Source organism: Pezoporus occidentalis, unplaced genomic scaffold, assembly GCF_034315485.1.
Source record: "Pezoporus occidentalis ecotype Australia unplaced genomic scaffold, CSIRO_AGI_Poc_V1 ctg37, whole genome shotgun sequence".
Taxonomy (NCBI): Eukaryota; Metazoa; Chordata; class Aves; order Psittaciformes; family Psittacidae; genus Pezoporus; species Pezoporus occidentalis.
In genome coordinates, this window is record NW_026915691.1 from 3,357,220 (window position 1) to 3,380,160 (window position 22,941).

At 49.1% G+C, this 22,941-nt stretch overlaps 2 protein-coding genes across 3 annotated transcripts in view; one reads left to right on the forward strand and one right to left on the reverse strand.

Moving 5' to 3' along the window:
- Positions 1-850: 850 nt before the first annotated feature.
- Positions 851-22,262, reverse strand: LRRC75B (leucine rich repeat containing 75B). Its single transcript, XM_062631399.1, has 4 exons — positions 21,612-22,262; positions 16,820-16,948; positions 13,491-13,603; positions 851-2,715 (listed from the first exon to the last, which is right to left on the reverse strand). Exons 1-4 carry the CDS (start codon positions 21,867-21,869, stop codon positions 2,193-2,195), a joined length of 1,023 nt encoding a protein of 340 aa, XP_062487383.1. The 5' UTR covers positions 21,870-22,262; the 3' UTR covers positions 851-2,192.
- The window catches only part of GGT1 (gamma-glutamyltransferase 1), a 61,754-nt gene continuing 40,654 nt past the window's right edge, over positions 1,842-22,941 (forward strand). For both annotated transcript variants that reach the window (XM_062631385.1, XM_062631386.1), the window contains exons 1-3: positions 1,842-1,957; positions 3,844-3,948; positions 19,522-19,586. The gene's annotated coding sequence lies outside the window, so the exon portion shown is untranslated. The remainder of the gene's footprint in view (positions 1,958-3,843; positions 3,949-19,521; positions 19,587-22,941) is intronic.

The window sequence follows — 22,941 nt, forward strand, 5'->3', positions numbered from 1 at the left end:
TTGCTGCAGAAATGACTTATCCACTTCTAGATTCACTAGAAGGGCTAAAAAGTGGGTTTGGGTGACAACTGTTGAGGGGAGAACATGCTTGCTTCCCACCTTGGGTTTTGCTGGGGTTTGGCTACATTTGCATGCCCTCTTCCCCATCCTCCTGGCCAAACATCATATTCCGCCTATCTCAGAGCCTTTTCTCTTCCTCCTCCACTGGAATGGGGCAGCTAGCACCTGGCCCTAGCTATATTTGCTTTACCCTCTTACATCTTCTGCTTCTTTTGTCAGCTGGACAGACTCTACAACACTTCTTTTTGCAAGTTAACAACATGAAGGACATGAGGTCCTCCTCCAGTGACTGGAGTACGAACAGGACTGGCTCTAGCGTTTGCAGTGTCAAGCTGTAATACTCAGTACAGTGTCTCTAAACCCAGCTTTCTTCCTCAGGAGACTGGATTTACTGGGGCTTTTGGTAGTTGATCCTGTCTGATACTATCCAGTGCCCTCACACTGTTGGTCCAAAGGGGATAAGTCACTTGAAAAATATCACTTATTTTCTTCCTGCAGAATTTGTAAAATCAGCAATGAGCATGAAAGGTGTGTCTATTTCATGTGGATTTGTGTGGCTTAGTATATGAGAGTTGCTTACATGTATTGAGACTCCCAGAGAGAATCAGCAGAGGTAGGCAAAGTTACCATTGTTAATTTAAGAGGGCCAGGATTTACATGTTTGTTGTTTGGTTGTTGTTTTGGTTTTTTTTAATATGTCTAATTTCTTTAACTTTTCCCTCTTTCGGAAACATACCTGCTCTCTGAATTCCTGTGGGGACAGATAACTGAGAGGACTTGACTTACCAGCTGAAGTGTGATCAATTTATTTGTATCAGCACCTTGCAACACTTAAGGGTGGCAGCCTACCACAAATGAATAGCGACGTTTCACTTTCATTAGAGGGATGAACCACTCTTACCAATGTGAATGGCACTTGCTGCTCCTCTGCCACACTGCTCAGCACTGTAGGAGCACTGCTGGTCTGTATTCTTGCAGTCTGGGCTGCTGTGAACAACCCAAATACTCAGACTCTGTAGTGCTTCACGCTCATGTCCAAGAGAACTGTTTATTATGTTTACATAGAGCATGAGCAGCGTGGAAAACACTGAAAATACTGCATCGGTGGTTTAGGGTTTGGACAGCATTGGAAATGGTGATGCAGCTGCTCACATCGTGTCTGAGGTATGCAATATGCCATGAGGAGCCAAAGCTTTGCGCATTCATTTGAGAAGTGCCCACCTCTGGCATATTCACTGCCTGCTCCTCTGGTGCCACAGTTACGCACTTAGCTGTCTGCTTTTCCTCCATTTCACTTGGAACTTGTAATTTTAGTACAAAAGCACAGGTTTTGAAACCAGTCCTGCTAATCCATGAGACTGCTCCCACTCCCTCTCCTCCCTCCTCCTCCCATCCCATCCCAACTCATCCCATCCCCCATGCTCCCACCAACACATACCTCCTTCCCCTCCCTTTCACCCCGGTCACACAGCAAATATCCTGATGCTGCAATTCCAAGCCATGTGTCCGCCCCAGCCTATGCGATCCAATGGTCTCTGACCAAGTCCCTTTGTTCAGAGGTTAATACAAAACACACAATAGGAAAAAAACAAAACAAAAGGAGCCAGACACAAGAGGGAGACACACTGCTGGGCTCTAGCTCTAGCCTCTCAGCTCTTCACCTAAGCTCCACAACAGCTAGGCTCTTGGGCTACCTCCTTTCACACTCAAGGCTGCAGGTCCCAAGGTTTCCAAGGTGCATAGGAAAAGGAAGAAAGGAAGTAAACTACAAGCCTGTTTCTGTTTTAGGTTCTCCCCATCCATATCCCTCAACCCAATGGCTGCTGGAGGATATTCTTGACTCCGACAGGTCTTTTCCCGTCTTCCAGTGAGACCCTGCCTGGGGACCAGGTTCACTGTAAGTCATTGTTTCCTCTCTGGAACATGGGCAATGGGTTTTGCAGTGAGGGGAGGGAGTGGAGGACGTTGTGGGGGGATGACAGGCTTTTGTCTCGCAGCAGGTGGGGGGGACATGTCAGGGAAGGCGCGAGGAAAGAGCCAAAGGAAGCCGGTAAAGCTGGCCCTCTGCTTGGTATTTGTACTCAAGACTTCTTGGGGCAGCTTCAGCGTGCCAGTGCCGGCCTGTTGTCCAGTCACCTCTCGCAACCCTGCTGAGAAAAACCACGTGGCATGGTGCTTCCGGCTGCTTCATCCTCTGGCTGGCTGCCCTCATGCCCGCTGGAGATCTCCGAGTCGCAGTCAAGCGCCTCGTAGATGGTAGGCAGTGTGGTCTGCTGGCTGAGGCGCTTGCGCAGGCCCACAAGCAATGGCTGCGGCATGGAAGAGACGTCCACGTTGTTGCCAAGGTCAACCCAGGCTAGGCAAGGAAATTTGCTCATGTCCTTCATGGTATCAGTCAGCTCCTTCATGGTCGCCCGCGTCAATCGGTTGCCATTGAGGGAAAGATGAGTGAGCTTGGGTAGTGCCCAGAGGAAGGGCAGCAGCAGGCGCACCATGTCATCATTCAGCTCGGTGAAGCTCAGGTCCACAGAGGTGAGGTGGTCCCCATTGTTCTGCAGGTAGTAGGCCATGCGGTGGACATCCCGCATGGTCAGGGGGATCCCTGACAAATCCATGGAGTCCTGGCTCACCTTCTTCTGTAGGCTGGTCTTCAGGCTAATGGTGGAAAGGGGGAGAGACAGAGAGATCATTAATGAGAACACTCTCATCCATCTCTCACCCAGGGGAGAGAGCACTTGGGACAGGGGGAACTCATTAAGAACATGGGCTAGAAAATTAAGCAAAGGTTTAATGGAGTTCATTGGAGAAACAGGTGCAAGGTTTGTACCATGCCTCAGGGCAGACTGTGTCCTGGGGCTTTCCTGTATATTCTCAGCACTTAACACATAAACTTTGCCAGAACTGGCTAAACACAGGATGCTAAAGAGTCTCCCACTGGCACATTTCAATGGGCATGTATGCACATGTCCAGATGCTCATGCATAGAAAGCAGAGATAACCAAGGCAAGCAAACTTTCGAGGTGCACTGGTCTGCACTGTGTGGGGGCTGTTTGTGCACCACCTCTCCAGGTAAATGCCAAAGTCTGTGGCAAATAGACTGTGCTGCAGGGCTACTGTAGAGGACAGCAGTGTTAACAGGCTGAGAAATGAGTATTTTATCAGGAAAACAATCTATAGGCAAACTGCACTCCAGGAGTGGATTTACTGTATGTCCCTTTAAAAGCCTTCCTAAACAGCACTTAGTCATTAAGCAGCACCAGTGGCTGCCTATTTGGGTCTCTGTGGTCAGCAAATCATCTGAGATCTGCTGCAGCTGTGAGGACATAGGGGTGCTAAAAGAAATCTAGAGAGAGGGGTTTAGCCATTTATTCTGTTGTCTGCCTGGCAAAGTGGAGTGAGGATGAGGTAGGTAAGATGTGCACGAGGCAAAGGTGTGCTGTGGGACTGTGTATACAAGGGGAGTGGGATGTGGAGTTTTATGATGGACTGTGGGATTGTGAGAGTGCTGTGGAAAGTGGAAGCTGTGGAGCCATAGGAGCTGGTGGGGATACGCTGCAGGAGAACCTAATGTCTTGGTGCAAATGATTCTAGTTTTGCTCTCTTTTCAGGCAGATCTAGCTTTAAGGTTATGGGAGCCTCATTAGGACCTTCCGTTAATCAGTGTCACTAATCATGTGCTCAGTGGGGTTTGTAAGTGCCTTGTTGAGCCTGGGAGGAGCAGGGTGGGTTAAGAATTAACCACCAATTTGAAGGTCCCCACTCTTCCTATCTGGCTCTCCGTAGTGTCCTGCACACCCGTGGCACAGCCAGTCCCTGAAAGCAATGGGTACACGGGGACATGCAATTTCCTCGGAGGAGGCTGCAGCACCGCAGGAGCTCCTGTGGCAGGTGAGAATGTCCCTACAAGCCCTAGTGTTGCCAGGCCCTGCTGTAGTTGTGAGAGGATGTGACAATGCTTCTATAGCTTTGCTTTACACATGCAGTTCATGGCATCCTGCAAATCTGAGTCCTTAATAATCCCCTATGAGCATGTCACACAAGTGAGTAAATGTGCGTCAGTGCAGGCAACAGCCCTTTGTGGACACATTCAACAATGGCAAACCTGTAGCTGTGCTTCCTTGTAGGAGTGTGAGGTCAAAGACCTCGTGGCCTGTCCTGTCAATTCTCAAGCCAAAAAATACCTATCCTGGGTTCAGCAGCACTTTGTTCAAGCTGCTTCTGTATGCCCTTATGCTTCTCATAGGAATTCAGTGTGCAAGGCTCAGGCTGTATCTGCAAACTTGCATTTGAGTTAATGAGCTTTAATTGTAGAGAGGTAGTAACAATATGAAATAACTTACATTCAGGCCTAAAGGTTTAAAAGAGCCTTATACATTACTTACTAAATGCTTACACTTTACGTAACCCAGACTCCATCTCAGTAAATCACAGGAGGGGCAAGGGGAGCAGTGCTTGTCTGTGCTGTACAGCAAAGACTGATATACTGGTGAAATATTAATCTGAAATCACACAAATTCGTTCTCCAAAGGGCCTTCATTTGGAGATGGTACTTGATACCTCTCCAGTATCAGGGCCCCAGAGACAGGATTGTGAAGAATATTATTGCAGCAGTGCAGTTCTCTTAGCTGCTGCCATAAGAGCAGGAGTTGTGAACTGTGCATACTGCAGTCTGGAAGGCACTAGACTAGCCTCCCTGTTCCTGCTACATCAAGGGATGCTTGATATCAGCCTAGGCTGCCTTGGAGCTGTATTTTGTCAACTCTCCTGGTAAATAAATGTGCGCTTTTTTGGTATAGTTTGTCACCAGAGACTAGCAGTGGTGTGGCACAATCTACCACAAAAGAGGATTCAAACTGTATGAATTCTATCAGGGACTGTCCTCAGAGCTGGAAGTCTTCAGTCTCCCCTGGAAAAATGTTATCCCTTTAGCTGTTCTAGGTGTTTTATCTGGGTGTTTGATGTGGAGTACTTCTAGCAAAACCAAACATCAAATGCACAGTGGAGATGTGCATTCATACTGGTGAAAGTAAGCAGGAAGAAATGAATCTTGATGTAAGCCTGACTGCACAGGGGATATAGTCCCCTCTATCCAGTAGGGGCTGGTGCAGAAGGTGAGATGGAAGCCTTCTCTTGCCTGTAGAGTAAGACTTTTTTGGAGGTCTGGGGGAATACAGGATAACAAGTATAGAGGCAAGCCTGCAATGACTTCAGTGCCTGTTTTGTGCAAACACAGCCTATGGCTCCTGGAATTTCTCTGCCCCAGTGCTGTCAACCATTGGCAGATCCTGGGTGGGGGGAGCACACAAAGGAGACATAAACATAGGGCTCCTCCAGCCCCAAGCCTTGTCTGAGTCTGTGCAAAGCCTCATCTAACCTTCCTATTGCAAAGCTGCAAGGAAAAAGCCTTAGTGCTCCCAGTTTGGTATGGGGATGGGAACCAGGCTGGAGTGGGGACCACTGGAGGGCACGTCTGAGCCAGCACCGCTCCCTCTGCCGGGCCTCAGCATTCAGGTGCCGGTTTTCGTGCTGCGTGTGCAGCTGCAGCTTTCTTAACAGGGGGCAAGTTTGAATGGCTCTTGGGGTCCCATTTTGAGTGACTTGGCTCTGAATGCAGACAGTGATACGTGAGGAGAAATGTCAGAAGGACAAAAGCAATGTGCTTGTCTGTCTCTGCCTGTTAAGCCTCCCCCTCCTGTTGGCTGCTATGCAGACACTGCAGTAGTAAATCATGTATCGTGCTCTGACCAGAGCAGGTACCTCTTGCTGCTCTCTCCAGCAAGAAGCCAATACCCCAGGGAGGCTTAAATCAAGCAGACAAATTATCTTCCCATAACTGATTCTCCAGACTGGACTGTTCCTGGCTGAATGTGTTTAAACCCTCCTGTCCTGTGCCAGAGCCCGCCCTCTCTCCTTTGCTGGCTCGTTTTTCTTTCCTTTCCTGTGCTTTTGCTGCTTCCTTTTGCCCTCATTGCTGTACCTGCCAGGGTGACTCTGGGCCTCCTGTCTCAGCACTGTAGGCTCCTTCTGTGTTTAAGTTATTCTCTTGCCTGTAAAAATGCCTCTTGTAGGGATGTGTCTGTAGAAGCCTCGTCCTGGTGAACATAGCCCCTAATCCTGCAGCCAGGCCCTCAGCTCTCTGGTAAGTGCTGAAGCATGAGATCTGATGCCCCATGCATGCTAGCTCTTCTCACCTCCTTGGTGGTTACGTGCAGCTCCAAGAGGTGCAGCTAAATACTATCTCTAGGTCAGGGCACAGAATAGCTGCCCACTCATTCTCCTCTATTGCTTTAGAGGTAGATATATCTGCTGTCAGAAAAGGGACAGGGAGAAGTGGGTAGAAGCTTTACTCTGAATTATCTGTCACTTAGTATTTTTTTGGAGCTCTGTTAAGCTCTGTTTCTCAGGGGAGAAGGGAGGTGGGAGGGTGCACAACACAGGACACCAGTATCAGACACTTCTGCAGCAGCTAAGAGAATGCCAGGTTTACTTCCAGGGAAATGGATCCTCTATTGTCCCCTAACTACTGCATGTGAAGTAGGCTTAAAGACTGCTTCAGCTGCAGAAGCTTTTTTTCCTGTGTGGGACAAGGTAGCTACTTAGGACATGGGTCTTGATGCCTATGGGACTTGTGGACAGAGGACTGCAAAGTACTGGAGGCTGGATGCCAGCAACTTAATGCTACTGCAGCTGGTGCTGTGTGCAGATTTATAATTGTGGGGATTTGCATCTGACAAGGATCTGAACCCTGGCTGCAGGGAAGCAGACTGTGTTGTATTATCTGCAACAAGCTCAGAGAGGAAACAAACCCCCTACTCCCTCAGATTCTGGAGAAATGGCTGCAAATGAGAAATTCTGTGAAACTTTAAGCAAGGATAATCAGCAACCTGCCCCCTCCTGCCTGCCTGCAGCTAGATGAAGCATCCACTGAGGGATAGTGCCTGCCCACCCTCCTGGTTGCAACCCTGGTCCAGCACTGCTGAGGGATGGGAGCCCTTCTTGGTGTACATCTCCTTGTTTCTCTTGTGAAACAAGTTTTTTCTTGTGTTGTTCCCAACTCCCTTCTTGGGATCTGGTCTTTCTCCCACTGACAGGCCAGCAGCCTTCCTTTCACCCTTCCTTAGGTGCCAAGTCTACCGTTCAGCAGTCCCCAGGCTGCACCACGAGCCTGGCCGTGTAAGATCCACCCAGGACCAGCCCAGAGAGCAAGGGTTCTGAGGGACCTGCACATGTCAGAATAAAGCTTGCCTTCCTTTGGTTGGAAACAGGAAAGGAATGAAACAATCTTGTGCCTCCATTGGCTTTTTTTCTGGGGTATAAATCTTCTCTCCACATAAGGATCAGTCATTGTTCCTTTCTCCTGGGAACTCAGCTAAAATAAGCAAATTCAGAGCTGTCTTGAGATGAAATAATGAGGAGACCTGAAATTAGTTGCTAGTCATTTGTTTCCAGGACCTGCCCTAAGGGACTTAACCCTTAGGCCCTCTTCCAAGTCCTTCTTTGAGTCCAGGAAGCTGAGGACTCGGCACTTGTATTTGTTTATTAGCACTGAATCCCTTCAATGGCTTGCTCATCAGCCAAATTCTTTGGTGGCTACAGGGAAGGGGTGGAACAGCTCCTGACCATTGCTCTGATGGGATTTGCCAAGCACTGCAGTGGCCGCTGCCTCTTTTTGGCTTTGTGGGATTTGGAAGAGCGTGTTCAGGCCAAGGATGTTCAGATTTGTGGAGTCCCAGCCTCACTTCCTTGTCTCCATGCTGTGGTGGGATGCTAGGAGGAAATGTTGAGTCAGACTGGATTTCAGTAATGAGGGATGTCCAGAATTCCTTGCCTGTCTCTGGGGAATTACCAGCCCTCTCCTCCTCCTATTTTTGATTTGCCTCCAAATGTAGAATTTTCTGTTGCCAGAGACTGCCATCACTGAGAATCTCCATCTTCATTAACAGGCACTGCCAGTAGTGGCTAATTAGCCATGAGTCTGGTATGTCTTGGCTGCAATTCCTTGCATAGAATCTAGTGACAGACATGTCTGGATGGCTCCTCTGCTTTGAGCAGTGATTTAGGGGATGGACTCTGGGCTTTTTAATCACCTACTTAGCATAATCTGCTTGCTTTGCTTCTCTGTGGTACAGGGTGTTGCTGTGCATGGTTAGCTTTAGCTGCTTCTAGTGAGACATGAAAAAGGAAAGTGAAGTCTCAAAAGCACTGACCTAGACTAACCCAGCCTGAGCTGGTGAGGCTGGGCCCAGCACCTCTGTGAAGATGGAGACAGTGCACATATAGGCCACCTCCATGAGCATTTCATGAGAAGGGACTTCCTCAATCACATCTCCATTCTTGCCCCCAAGCTCTTTTGATCAACTGTGGGAAATCCCTCACTGTGGAGAGCAGGGAGTGCAAAGGCAGCCTTTTTCCTACCACCCTCCCTCTGCAGTTGGGGTGGGACATGGGTACCTGTAGGTGTTGATACAGCTGAACACCTCTCTTCTTCCTTGCTCTGCTGTCATCTTCACTCTGTCCTTGAAGGTGTGTTCAAGAGAGCTGTGAACCCTTGGCCTCCCTCCTGCTGCCATGTGATCCATCCAAGACCTCTGGTTGTTTCTCCTCTTTTTTTAGGTCTGTCCTAGCAACACAGCAAATAATGCTGCCTCCTCACTGTAAATGTCTTATATTGGCCTATGTCTTTGTCAGATCTTCAACTGTGTAAGAGTCATGAAGGCACAAGGTCTCTGCTGATTCCTTTTAACTGCCATCTGCCCACCAGCCTCCATTGCTTCACTCATTGTCTCTCTTTCTGTCAGATTGTCCTGCAGCTTCTGCTTGCCAGCCTTGGACTTTCTCTTCTGACCTGTGACAGGGCAGTGTCAAGCTGCTGGATGACCCTTTCTACCATCTCCAACAGCCTCTGCAGATGTACCTGTCTCTCAATGCTGCTGGGAACCCTGATCATGCATACTGTTTGGGACTGCACTGTAAGATGAGGGGACAGTTCCTGCCTTTCCATAACTTATTCACCAGCTCATCTCGGTCCAGATAACCTCTCTGTGAGCAGCAGTCTCTTGAAAACATTGTGTGGGGTAGTTCCTGTACTCCCATATGACTATTACCATGTGGTTTTAGTTTACTGACTGTATTCTCTAACTTGGCTTCCTATCTCTGAAGTAGGAATGATGGGGCCTGTTTACCCTGTTGCATAAGGGTGACATCAAGCTGTACTTAATATTCATCTCATGCCATGTAAAGGCTGGGATTTAATCTGCCAGAGCTGTTATCCACAGCCCTGAGTGATGTTCTCAAGAAAAAAAGATCCAAAGCCATTTAAAGCTATTTCCTTGCAGTCTTCTAGACACAACTGTTTTCATTGCATTTTAAAAGTGCATCTAATACCACAATGTCTGCACAATGTGCATTAATAATTGAGAAATGGAGCAATGAGCCCAGAAGGGATACTTGGTTCTCCACCCAGCTTTGGATTAGCCAAGCCGAGAATCACTCAGATGGGCAAAGTAAAATTGTGGTGAGACTTGTGAAACAGAAAGCCCAGATGCGTGCAGTTTGGGAGTTACTAACTCCATACACACAGCTGCCTTTCCTTTTCCAGAACCAGTCACTGTGTGGAAAATCTGTTGGTTGTTTTCTGTGCCAGGAACATCCTGATTGTAAAGATCATCTTGTGTTTACTGTATATTCAGGTTTGATCCTTGCACTTAAGAAAGGAAGTAGTTACACTGAAGTAGCCAGCTCTGGGGATGAGGCAAGTGGAAGATCCATTAAGGTTCCCTGACATGACTTTTGCCAAGACAGCTCAGTTGTAATCCACAGCTTGGTTGCAGTGCTAGGCTGTGATCGAGCTCTCCAAGCAAAGACTGTCTTCACTTGATACCCTTCCACTCTGAATTGCAGTCCAGTGTCTCTTGCCCTCAGAAAGTAATACACCCTCTGGGTCTAGCCCTGTTCTGGAGACAGATGGTGGCACTTGCACAAGCACATACGGTTTTCCTTAATTTAGCTTTGCAGAAGGTCTCAACTTCTGAAAACAGAATTAACATAAAAAAAATCCTGCATCTGTCAAAATTCCCCAGAAGTGGTGCTGATAGCCTAGAAAGCTCATGTGTGTAGAGCAGCTTTTCTTCGTCCATTACTCTTTACACTATAAATGTCCATTTAATAAGGAAGTGAAGATGGAGTTATACAACACTCTAGGATGAATTCTGCTCATTAAGTGTGAGTGATCTATACAACTGTAAAATGGTGCTAAAACTGAATTCCCAGGAGGATGTAAGTGACTGAAAACTATGCAGCAAAGTTGTGCTGGGCCCTTCTGTGAAATCTGATCCTCCAGTTTCTCTGGTTTTAATTTTAAATCCCCCAAGAGCTCACCTTCTCTTTTTGGTTAGGCAGCCAACCCAATAAGGTCAGCTGCGAGTGAGATGTTGCTGTTGGCTGGAAGCTGCAGACCTGAGACAGGATTTTGCAGCAAAGGAGAATTAAGCCCTTGCTTTCAGTATGGCAAGCTTTCTGAGCATCATCTGGGCAGCTGAAATAGTCTCTTTGGGTGACTGCACAGCTGGGACGCTGCTAACCCTTCACTGTACAAGGCAGACAGCTACTGCCAAGAACCCAGAGGCACAGATACAGAGAGCAAACTGCCTCCCAGCATCACCTTTGACAGTTTAATCAGGCAGAGAAAACAGACACAGCCTGGGCTGGATCTCTTCTACTGTTGCAGAGTTCACTGTGCTGCCATAAGCTTTCTCCTTCTATGTTTCTGTATAGACTCTGCTTCTGGCCTGTATATCAGAACAGGAGAGCTTGATGTACCTTATTATTTCTTCTTTATTAGTACATGGGTGGCTCAGGTTTCTACTTGCTGGATGCTTTGGGTCCCACTGAGAAGACATGGGGATGTAACTACAGTTAGTTTGCTTCTGACCTGCTGGTTTGCTATTTGGCAGTGGGGAGGAACATCTGGTGATCTGGTCCCAGTATTGCAGGTCCTTTTCATCTCCCATACCACATCTCCATAAGAGCCCAAATGTAATTAGAACCTGGCAGATGCTGGAAGCTCTCTTATTAATTATCTCCTGGGCCCATCTAACATGCTGCCAGAAAGCAGAAATCACATTTCAGAAGAGAACAAGGGGGTCCTCCATCAGCTCAGTGAAAGCCAGAAGCCAAAGCCCAGGGGACCACAAAAGCAAGAGGAAAATTAATTCAGTTCCTCAGTGTGGTCTCCATGCACTGACTCCGCCCTGTGGTCCCAAATGCACACTAGATTTTAGAAATGCCATCAAAGTATCACTGCTACACCCATACTTTTTACAGGACCTTGATGGCAGCAAGGGTGCAAGCCAGGGGCATGGGCTTCAGAGACAGACACTGTAGTAAAATATTCCCACTAGCAGATAGATGGAAGCAGAGTATTTGGATAAGGTTAAAACAGCCTGTCTGGACAAAACCAGGTGCTTGCATCTCCAAATGAAGCAGCTATTTCTTGCCTTCCTGCTACTGACAACATCCATTTTCTTGCAGCAGCCTTGGGTATCAGCTCTGCAGGAACTTTTGCTGCAAGACAGCTCCTCTCCACTCTTAAAAGTAAAGCTCTGCTGTTTAATATTTAATCACAATTATTTTGTGCTTTATGTAACACTGTGCAGCTGGGCCTGACTGCCAGGCAGGGCTGCCCACTTTAGACCTATTATTTCCCTCCACTGCATATTGTCTTGCTGCCCTCTCTCTGCTCATGCTCACAGATGCTCTGTTTCTGGCCAATGCCCTGTACCTTTTGGCTTGACCCTTCTGTGTGGGATTTGGGCTCATGGGGCCCAGAGCTCGTTCTCTGGCCACAGACCTCCTCTCTGTGGTGTTAGTAAGTGATGAGTTTGCAGCAGGCAGTCCTCTGGACTGTGCAATCAGGGAACATCTCCAGTTGGACTCTCCATCCTGGAGTCCAACTGGAAGAGAGGTTTGTTCTGCAAAGAGGAGTACATAGGCAGAGGGTTGAGTTAGCAGCAGCAGGGAGGAACTTCTGACTTTGAAAAACAGAAGGGGGCTGAGTTTCAGCTCGGCATTGAGACAGCCACCCTCTACAGAGTTCTACGTATTTTCAGCGCTTCTTATCTTTAAGTCTCTCTATCTTGGACATGGATGGGGTTGAGGTCTGATCTACTGTCTATATCCTGCATCTCTAGTGCTCTGTAGGATCCCATAGGGAAAATGTCATCTAACTGAGTGGATCTGGAAAAGGACTCTCTCATCTCTGGTCCCTTGGTCTTGTTCTGTGCTGTGGTTCCCACCTGCAAACCAGCATGAACACTCCTGCCCTGTGGAGTGCTGGGATTGAGAGCATTGAAACTCACAGTGGTAAAATGGGGCTACAGGTATGAATGGCAGATAGCCATTCATATCACACACATGATATTAGGGATTTTATTCCTTAAGATGCACGGGGGAGCTGCCTCTGAGTCAGAATGAAAGGTATGATGGGGCAGTTCCACGGGGGATTTTAAGTTGCTGGTACACGCATCAAAGACTGACAGTCTCAGAAAAGCCCAAGGCCATTCTCGGAGTGCTGCCAATTTTGCACTTTTTTTATCCAGTCCTGCATTTATTCCTGAGAAGCTAGTGGGACTGACATGACCTCTTTTCTTAGTAATTTGTCTGTCTTTTCTTCAGCAGTGGTGACCTGTGTCACCAGAACAGGCTTTGCTTGAAGAAAATTAGGAAAGAAGGGGTGGATTTAAAAGAAGTAGGGATTGCTCTTTATCTGGTTAGAAAAATCCATCAAGTTGCAAGGAGAGAAGTGTGGGTGTCTGATATGTTTGTAGTAGTGGAAAGCAGTTGCCAGCCAGTAGCTGTCAGTGGCCATTGTACTTTGAGTTGGGTTCCCCGTACTTGAGGTTCTACACCATCTCGGGTCCTTCTAGTCCTGGCAGAGAAATGCAAGGTAAGTAAAGATGGTCACCTCTCTGCCAGCCACCCCACAGTGGGGTGATCAGCTTGTGGTAGTGCCTTTTAATAGGAGATCTTCCCTACAGGCTGGGAAGTTTTGCTGGGATAAACAAGGACAAAGTGGGATGCAGAGCTGGGGGCCAAACACCCTGTAAGCCCTGCCAGGAAGGTTGTCTGCACTTTGCAGTCAACAAGATTGATTCTGATGCACTTGGGAGAGGTTGAAGAACTGTAAGACTATATAAAAAGGAGTAAATAGCAAGCCAGGCCAAGGAGAGGGGTGTTGGTTCTGACCCTGTGCTGCTTGCCTGAGGCTTTCTAAGAAACTCAGCAGTGGCTGCCATGCAGGTTTTTAGTCCTACCTTTCTCTGAGAAGGCCAGTGGCATCCCAGTGGCAGACTGGGATGGTGCTGGGCTTCAGCAGTTTCTCCTGGCAGATCCCCCTCCGTGCCCATCCACAGTATCCCTGCCATGCTGCTTACCACACTTGGGACTTCCTTCGGGGCATGCCGTGCCGGTGCCATTTCGAGTGGGGGGTTAGGTGGTAAATCAGCTGCCTGCAGATCCTGTCTGAGGATTTCCAGGGGTCATATTCCTGAAAGCAAAGGGACAGCTTAGACTCTGTGTGCACCACAGCAGAGGAGGAGGCAAGGGGGAAAACAGAGGAAGATGGGAAAGGAGCAGAGGTGGTAGTGGAGCAGGTGTATGTATATAAGGGAGGAGATGAAGAGAAAGGATGAAAGAGGAGTGGAGAGAAGGCCTGAGGTGCCTCTGCTACATGCCAACTCCTCCTGAGGTGGGGAGGAGCAGCAAGAGCTGTGCACTGCCAGGAAGGACCCCAGCCCATCCAAATATGTTCTTGCCCAAAGTGGGGCTACACTTTCACAGCCTACCCAGGAGCAAGTGCAGCTCAGAAGAGGGGTTATTTTCTAGAGCTGTGGCAGGGAGTCTCGTTCTAGGCCAGGCAACACCCAGGGGGGCAGAGGTGGCTGACAGTGTGAGGGGCTCTGTGCAGGGACCCCCTACACCGTTTTCTCCAGAAGACCTCCACTGCTGTTGAAAGCCTAGTGCAGGGACAGCACGGGTGTCTCAGCTCCTCACTGCTGTATCCTCAGCAGGACTTGTCCCCAGCTGTGCAGACAAGCTGCCAACAATGTGGTACAGGACTCTGCTAAATTACTCTTAATGACCCTTGTTGCCACGCTTCCCAAACTCTCACTACAAACTGTCTTTGGACTGACTTATCTGTTACCCTGATATGGAAAGTTTAGCATTCAGCACCTTGCCCTGTTTCTGAGGTGTTGCTTGCCGGGAGAGATGTGCCCTGGGATATCCCTGCTCCACCTGCAGCAGCACCCTGACTTTGTTCCCCCCTATGTTCCAGCTGGGAGATAGCAGGACAAGGGATCAGTGAGTACCCCATACTCCATCTTACGTCCTTGTGTTCATTCTGCTCCTGGAGGTTTGAGTTTGGGCACTTCCTAATGCCAGCAGTTTCCTCCAGCCCCTGCAGTAGTAACTCCTCAGAAAAAGATGGCACCAAGATGACTGATACCTTCCTGAGTTTATTTTTGCATGTATTCTCTATTGCCATGACTTTGAACAGCACCTCTCTTCCTCTGGTGAAGCAGAATGGCAAATGGCAGCTGCTGAAGGCTGGGAATTCTGCCCTCTTTATCATATTTTCCAAATGCTGGCAGACACCTGCATTCCCATTCCTCAGCCCTCCAGCTGTTGTGCAACATGTGCATTTAGGGATTTGGTAGGTAAACACATAGTAAAGCTGTGTAGGGGAATATGCTAATTCATTCTTTATGGCAAGTGGTTACAGTGCTGTGCCGTGGGCCAGCGGCTGCACTGTGGCTTTCCTCAGCAGTCACTGAATCAGCTCAACTCTCCAGGGATGCGCTGCCAGCATGTGGCTGTTGTGCTGTGCCAACTGGAGAGGGATCCCAGCCTAAGTGCTCAGCTGAGTGCTCCTTCATCCCTGTCACAGGTCCCCTAGGAACCCCACAAGGACTGGCCCATGCCTTTGGGTTAGGTGCCTTGTCTTAGGCTACTACAATGCTGGCAAGACTGCAAGTGGCACCCTGCTGTCACCAAAACAACAAACCTTTCCAAGTGGGTGCACGTGCACGGCAGGCTTCAGCGCAGAAGCTGGCACAATGCTCTGCAAGCATTTGTTGGCTCACAACTGAGAATTACCCTCCTGTTCTTTCCCATGTCCTCATTGATTTAATTTCCACTGACAGACTGGGAATTGCACTCAGCCTGCTTGCCTGTAATGCATTTACACCCACCAGATGCTCAGCCAGGGTCAGAGAGAGGGGACATGGACTGCTGGTGTTTGTGCTGGTGCTGTAGGGTACTTACTGAGTGTCTCCAGCCCTCCTGTTGATTTTGAGGGTCAGCTCAGGTATTCAACATTTTCCTTAAGATTGGGGAAAATCTTATCTATATAATGGTACATTTGTCACATAATACATGGAAAATAGAGGAGGAGAAGTATATGCAGGTAGGTAAGAACTGTAGTGTGTTATTTGCTAGGTACCTGTGTAAGTAAGGTCATGTTCCCTCGTGCTGCCTCCCCTGAAGGGCTCTGCACAGTATGAGGTTGGAGATGGTCTGGTGCAACAGCTGGAGGTGAGGTCAAGTGAAGTATGGTTAAGAGGTGCTGCTGGAACCCACCCCCTTCCTTTTTAGATGCTTATAAAATTTGCACTAAAACTACACTTCAAAAGATCTTATTCAGGCTGCATCGCAGCCCAGTTATGAGAATTGAACTTTGTCTAAATGTACTTTGTCTACTGACACCTGACAGGTTAATTGTTATGAGAGCCTCAGGAGATGACAGAACAAGGTTAGAAGTGCCAGTAACCTACAGCAAGCATCCAATGTATTCCCTAGGGCCCTGCTGTTTGCTCTGAGCTTTGTGTAAGTAATATCTCTTTGAATAAAGAAATTCACTCTATTGCTCTCCTTATAAAGCAAACATGACACTTGCCAAGTCTGATGAGTAAATGGGTGTATTGCAAATCTAAGTGTTTGTGGTGGCAAAGAGTAACAGAAGTTACTGGTGTTACAAAACAAAATTGGTTAACAAAAAGATACTGGTACTGCAGTGGGACTGTGTATCCGTGATGTTTGTCTACACCCAGCCCTACCTCTGTTCTCCTCAGTCTCTGAAGGAATGTGCCGAAGCAGTGCAGGGATACTGTGCACTAATACATTTGCTTGTTGGACCCTGAGTTGTAATGTATTCCTACAGCACTGCTGTTAGGGATCTGGAAGGTTATAGCAGGGATGTAATGCTGGGAAAGGGCAGTTACATATAGCAAAGGGCCTGGCAAGAGAGAGGTTCTTCTCCTGCAGAGGTACCAGTCTGGGCAGAGGTGCACAGAGATCTCTGTTCCTCTCTGCAGCCCCATAAGCCCCCCTATAAGCTAGCTGCTTGGAACCTCTGCTGTGTCCCAGTCAATATGGCACCACTATCCACCCCATACATTTTTATCTGGCCTGTACCCTGTCATCAAGTTTACTATTGGCACAAAAATAGTGATTTCTGTGCACATAACCACCCCTTCCTTCAGTTGCGTTCATGTTCTGAGGTAGTTTTAACTCATTTCTACGGAAACATATATCACAATCTACGCTGTATCTATATGTAATCTATATGCTACCACTGCAAGGGCATACACTGGCTGGTTCTGAAAGACTGCAGAGCACTACCTATCACCCACCACTGCATTAGGGCTCTCTTTGCATCAGTGCTATGTTGCGAAGTATTCACTGGGCTGGGGCAAGGGTTCACCTTTTTGGGACACTGCAGATCTCTAGCGAGGCTCATCAGCAAATCGTGGGAGATGGGATCCACCAAATTGAGGAAAGTTGCATTTTTGTAGAGCACTTCATTGAGAAATGTTCCTTCCAGTCCCAGGTCCTACAGGAAAAACAGTCAGTCAGATACATGGGCTTCCTTGAAGCTATAATCATGAGGTGTTTTGAAACCAGAAAGTAAATGTGATGAGGTGCCAGCTGGTTGTTCAATGCAGGAAACTATCCAACAAAGGTGAAGCAGCTGGGTCTGACTCAGCATCACTGTGATGGGGAATGTGGACAGCCAAAGAGCTGAATGAGATGGAGTGTTAAGTTCAGCTAGTCAGCCTGAGCACCTTGTTTTCACTTACCATAAGAAGGTGAGAGTGGTATCATTCCCAGGCTGGCTGGAGCCCAGAGAGAATTAGCTCCAGAGAAGCTCACGGCTTTGTCAGCCTGTATGTGTGAATCTGCTGAAGAAGCTGTGCAGGAAGGCTCGCTCTAAAAATGCCTCTCCAATCTCAGCTTTCCAGGAAGAATCAAACCTTTCTCAGGTATTTAGATGTTGCCATATGCCCTGGTCATGGCTGGCAGAGCAGAAGTCCTTCCTGCCCATCAGTATGAGTTTAGCTGTCCTTTGAATTTCTCACTAAGTGCTAACACTGCCAGTATTGCCTTTTGGGTGTAATGGTAAATTTGTAGGTAACTCTACCATGACAGTCATGGGGAGTCCTCTTCTTGTCTTTCACAGAGTGAGCTGGGGGAATATCTGTAGTCCATGCAACTAACCTGCATGGACTTCGAGTACGAGGCACCTTTGGACTTGCTGGAAGAACCCTCAGCATCCTTGGGAACAAAAAAGCCTCTGAGGGGCATCAGATGGGTGATACTGCAGAGAACTAAGCTGTTTCTTCCTAACGGAAAGCTAAGATCTAACACATGGCACAGTTACTTCCAATCAGGAGATGCCACACAGGGCTGTGAAAATAAAAAAGGGCATCCGGTAAAGAGAGACCACACACATTGAAAATACCTCAAGGACAGAAAAAGAATAACCCAGGATTAGGAATGTAGAACAAAGGAGCTCCCTAATAGGGACAGTGGTGAATTTGATTCAATTGACAAGGAAGGCTCAGCTGAGGAATGAAACAAGTCCTATGCACATTCTGTATGCTGCTGCCAGGAGAAATGAATAAGCAAATGGGTGCCCCATATGTTCGCGCTGCTCCACGGAATGTGTGCACCACCAATGAAAGGTGCTGTGAGAGCTCAGGGAAAAAAGGGAAGAAGAGAGACAGAAAAAAAACAGCTGGGTGTACACACATCCATCAGCAGCAGGGACAGAGCCATAGCTAGCAGTGGTGTGGGATCTTAACCCTAAGCAGCAATTACAGCCAGTGTTGTACCTACTCTCTCCTGCCTGGATTGAGCAGAGAGCACAGTACAGGAGAGACCCTGGCTACAGATCTAGTGGAGAAAGGGATGATAAATCAAATGCTTTACAGCCCCGTTACTGTGTGTACACAGATGACACCCATAAGCAAGCAAGGAACCCAAGCAGTGGATCAGTCCCGAAAGACAGCCAGCCAGACACAGCTGGATGTGGGCCAGGAGCATACCAAGGCACCATGCCAATGTCTCCCTTAACCATAAGGCTTCAGGGAAATGGAGCCTCCTACGCCAAGTGTAATATGCGCCGATGAAGCAAGCTGCCGAGTGGATGGCATGGCTGGGCATGCAGCAGTGGATGTCAGAGCAGTAATTAAACTCCCCCAGTTGGAGCTATACTATTAAGATGAATTTGCATTCCCATTATAAATCCTGCCTGCAAGGGCTTTATATGTAATATAGCTGTAAATATTCATTTCATGTTGATAGTCCATAAATTCTTAGCCCAGGGATGTTTTCTGGTTCATTTTACTTTACTTCCCTCCCTCCTTCCCTCTATCATTTCTTGGAAAATTTTAAACCACATAAAGGATGGCTGCAGACAGCAGAATATTGTAAGTCTTGCCAGATCAGTTTGCTTAGTGCTGTTATCTTAAAAATTATACTTGGCCATTGTCTGGGTGCAGGGATATTGGATTGTACCAGACTTTGTACTGGTGTAAATCCATCGTCTCCCCTGGCTTCAGCTCAGTGATGTCCATTTAGACCAGCAGAAATCCGGGCTGCCTTTTGCAAGTGGTTATTTCTGAGACTGGTAAGGTGATGTGCAGTGAGTTGTCCAAGCGTTCCTGTACAAAGGAAGTGTACCTGAGTGTATACCTATGGTTTGTGGTTATTCTCAGTGCAGTCTTCTAAAATGGTGGGACCTTGCATCTGTGTTAGTGGATCTGCTTCTGCCTGGCTTGCTTTACCTTATTACACCCTCCTCACATCCTAGAGCAGTCCACAGCCCTTTGGGGTCTGCAGACACAGGTCAAAACCCACTAGCAGATACAATTACACCCTGCAGGGTACATCTGCAGGGCTGGACAAGGTCTTTCTCTGCCGGGAGCAGCAGGCTGCCTGCAGCAGGAGGCACACACCAGCAGCCCCTGAGCATGCCTGCGGAGCAACCTGAGGAGGCTGTGATTCTGGTCTCACCATTGCTCTGCCTTCTCTGGGGTGTGTGTACCCTGCCCAAGGCACAGTGATGAGGTATGGTGTTAAATATCACTGTCCACTAAACAAGGTATCTCTTTCTTTTTACAGGTTACAAACAGACTCTTACCTGGGACACATTAATCCGCGACTCCTTAGAGCATCTTACTGCCAAGGTAGGCCAGTCTGTGTAAGGAAGGACATGCTTGGGGACCAAGCTAAGGAATGAATTTAGCTGGGGAACGAGGTAAATTTGTAAATGGGAAAAAAGGCTGATCGTAGTACCCTCTAAGCTGATGCTGGACATATGAAGAGGACTGTTCTGGTTACTTGACCCCAGACTGGCTGACAGTTGTGTTTAGTTGTTGAAGGTTGTGGTGTGTATTAGTGGTGTAGCTTTGTGCCTCTGAAATATCTGAGCACACAATGAACCGGAGTCTTTGGGGTGGTGTTGGATGGATTCCCATCTCACTGTGTTGTGACTACAGGATGCACGTCTCACTGCTCCGTCATGAGCAGATGAACGGAGGGTCACTGTTCCAACATGGGCAGGCAGAGATGGGGACCAGGAATAACAAGAGGAACTGGAAAGGCAGTGGAAAAAATCTGATGTTCAGGACATGATGATTCTCAGTGCAGATGCGCTGAGTGTTTAACTGGTCCTGAAAGGAGGGCTTAGAAATGACCCTCCATGCCAGATGGCCCTGTGACTTAGCATTCAAACCATGGCTGTTCACAATTGGATCTTGTGGAGACCTCCAAGGCCTGTGGAGGATTTCAGTGCTTCAGTCTCAAGGAGAGGTGCTGAGCACTATAGAAAATAACATTCTGTAGTTCTGGCCTCGGGCATACTCTACAAAAGTCTGTTCATGTTACATTGCTGCATTCATGAAGTGAGTGGTTGCCTCTCTCTTCAGAAGCTTCTTGTAATGGTGCCTCTCCAAACTGCCTTTGAAATGTTATTCCACCTTTTTCTGCCACACCGGTACAGGCTTTATCTGTCTACATGTATGGCAAGAACAGCGTTGAGCTGGTGGCAATCCTCATGTGAATGCTAAGGCAGTGAACAGGAAAAGTAGAGATACAGGTTTTGGTCCTGTAAGTTCTTACTTCTAAATGTGCAACCTGCTTGGGAACACTGACCACCATTGTTGGATGTGTTGCAAAGCCCAGGATGTTCAGAGCAGGGAGGGCTGCTAATGCAGCTCCCTGCAGCTGGTAATATGGCTGCAAGCATCCCAGCAAGCCAGTCCTGCTTCAGTACACTCCCCGAGTAGCCCAAAGATTACTTGCCACTATGGTGAGAAACTGAGTATGTTCCCAAGATTATGTAGGTCATTATCTAACAAAGATGAAAGCTAAGAACTGATGGTGGTTTATGTCCAAATCAGAGGGAGGATTCATCCCCTGTGTTACTGACTGCAGAGTTGCCTGCAGCTGGGGGAGCGAGTTTGCCTGGAAAGTGATGGTAGCACTGAGCGATGGAGTAGATGGCTCTGTTCCAGCAGCAGGGCTCTGTCCTCAGCAGCAGTTTGGCACCACACTGTCTGCACACTGGCTTTTCTGTTCCTGAATAGTAGCAGACAGAAGAAAGCTTCCACTGATACACTGACCCCTTTACCTCTCCTCTCCCTGAAGACTGCCACAGAGGTCCTCTTCCTCTCCAAACCCATTTTGGGCTCTCCCAAAAAACAGATCTTGGCCAGCCTGGCTGGATGGACACAATGGGATGTGGTGGCAGCGGGATGGCATTGGCTTTTCTCCGGGGGGACATCAATCCCGAGCGCACCCAGCGACTTGCACTGAGGGGTGTGGATGGGCACAGCTGAGGCTTGGACCCCCCTTTTCCTGCCAGCAGCCGAATCCTCCAGCCCCTCCGCCCGGACAGGGAGCCGGGCTGGGGGCCGGGTGGGTGTCGCCTCCGGCAGCCGCTTCTGCCTGCTGCGGCGGGCACCTAGCGAGGCAGCTCCCGCACCGCCGGGGCGAGGAGCGGAGAAAGGCAGCACAAAGAGCCCGCCCCGCCCCGCCGAGGGGAGCTGCAAACCCCACACTGCCGAGGAGGGGGGCTTGTAAACCCCGGCTCCCCTCCCCGCTCTGCAGACCCCGGCCCGGCCGGCACCGCCCGCGCCGCGCACAGCCCTTTGTTGCCCGCCCTGCCCCGGAGGTGGCTGCCGGGGCCCCTCATCGCTCTCAGCATTTACCTTGCGAAGCAGCCTGAGGATGTGCACGGCGTGCTCCCGCTTGTGCTCCCGGATGGTGGCCTGGATCTCCCGCAGCCACCCTACCCGCCGCACGTAGGGCGCCGGCGAGGCTTTCCGCAGCACCCCGGGCAGCTTCTGTGGATGGAGGAGCAGGGAGGAGAGGTGGAAGTCGCCCCGGCCGCCCTCTAGCCTGCCGGCGCAGGGCTCCTCGGTGCTCTCCTCTTCCAGGCTGCTCTGCCGGCTGAGGCGGGAGCCCATGGCCGCGTTCCGACCGCGATGCCGTCGTGCTTCGGGCCAGGCGGGTACGGGGCTGTGGGCCGGGGGAGGTGCCGGGGGAGGCGGGGGGTCTGGGCGGCTCCGCCCCGGCTCCCCGTGCTCCCCGCTGGTAGTCCCCGGCACTCCCGGAGCAGCAACGCCCAAGGGGTATTTTATTTGCTCGGGTCCCAGCCCCAGCACCCGCCTCCCCAGTGGCTGGGCAGCCCTCGCTGCCTCTTCTCCCTAAGGCTCCTCCTGTGCCGGGAAACGCTCGGTGGGAAAGACAAGGAGAGAAGCGGATGCTGCCGGGAGCGCCCCTTGCATCCAGGCATTTTGGGGAGTTTTGGTTTGTTTTTTTTTTCCCCTAGGCAAACTCGTTGAATGCTGCAAAAGGTTGTCGAGATTAATAGTGGTTCAAAACACGCCATCTGTCTAGGACTTCTTCTGCGGGCTATGTTTTCTCTTGGTCTGCTGCTGGACCCAGAGGAGGTGGTTTTTAACAAAGTGGCAGGAATTTTGCCCACCACCCGTTGTCTCCAAGTGGTAGTATGATGCTGGCACTATTCCTTACCTGCTGTGGGTAAAAGTGTTTTCCTCTTATGCATTCCTCCCTCCTCCAGCAGTGCACAGCAAGTTTAAAATCACTGCCATGCGACAGGGTGGTAAAATATAACGCTCGAATTCCACCTCAAACCACTGAGGTTTTGCAGGCAACTGAGTCGTGGTGGCTCAGCCTGACCTGCTCTGGAGCTGGAGCCGTAGGTGCCCATGATGGACCGTAAGTCCTGCACACAGAGGAGTGTGTGATAGCTGTAATGTGAGGGCACACAGCTATGGAAACAACCTGAAGTTCTTACTGCCTTGTGCATCCCTTAAACAAGTATCATCTGGTGCATATGCAGTAGAATCTGTTCTTGTGGTCATTGGGTCTTCACTTTGGGGGAATGGGGGTGGCTGTGGCTCTTTGCTGTACAGAGCCAGCAAGGTTCATTTTCTTTCTCAGCAGTCCTCAGCCGTGAATGGGGCTGGAGACGTGTGTGTTCTGCATCATTGCAGCCTCTTTCATATGCGCTAT

Excerpts from the sequence above, each read along its gene's own strand:
- LRRC75B (XM_062631399.1), bottom strand. The coding sequence starts at position 21,869 with ATGGGCTCCCGCCTCAGCCGGCAGAGCAGCCTGGAAGAGGAGAGCACC. Across the intron at positions 16,949-21,611 it reads TCCTCAGGCTGCTTCGCAAG|GACCTGGGACTGGAAGGAAC; the intron begins GTAAATGCTGAG and ends TTTTTCCTGTAG. Across the intron at positions 2,716-13,490 it reads CGAAGGAAGTCCCAAGTGTG|CCTGAAGACCAGCCTACAGA; the intron begins GTAAGCAGCATG and ends TTCCACCATTAG.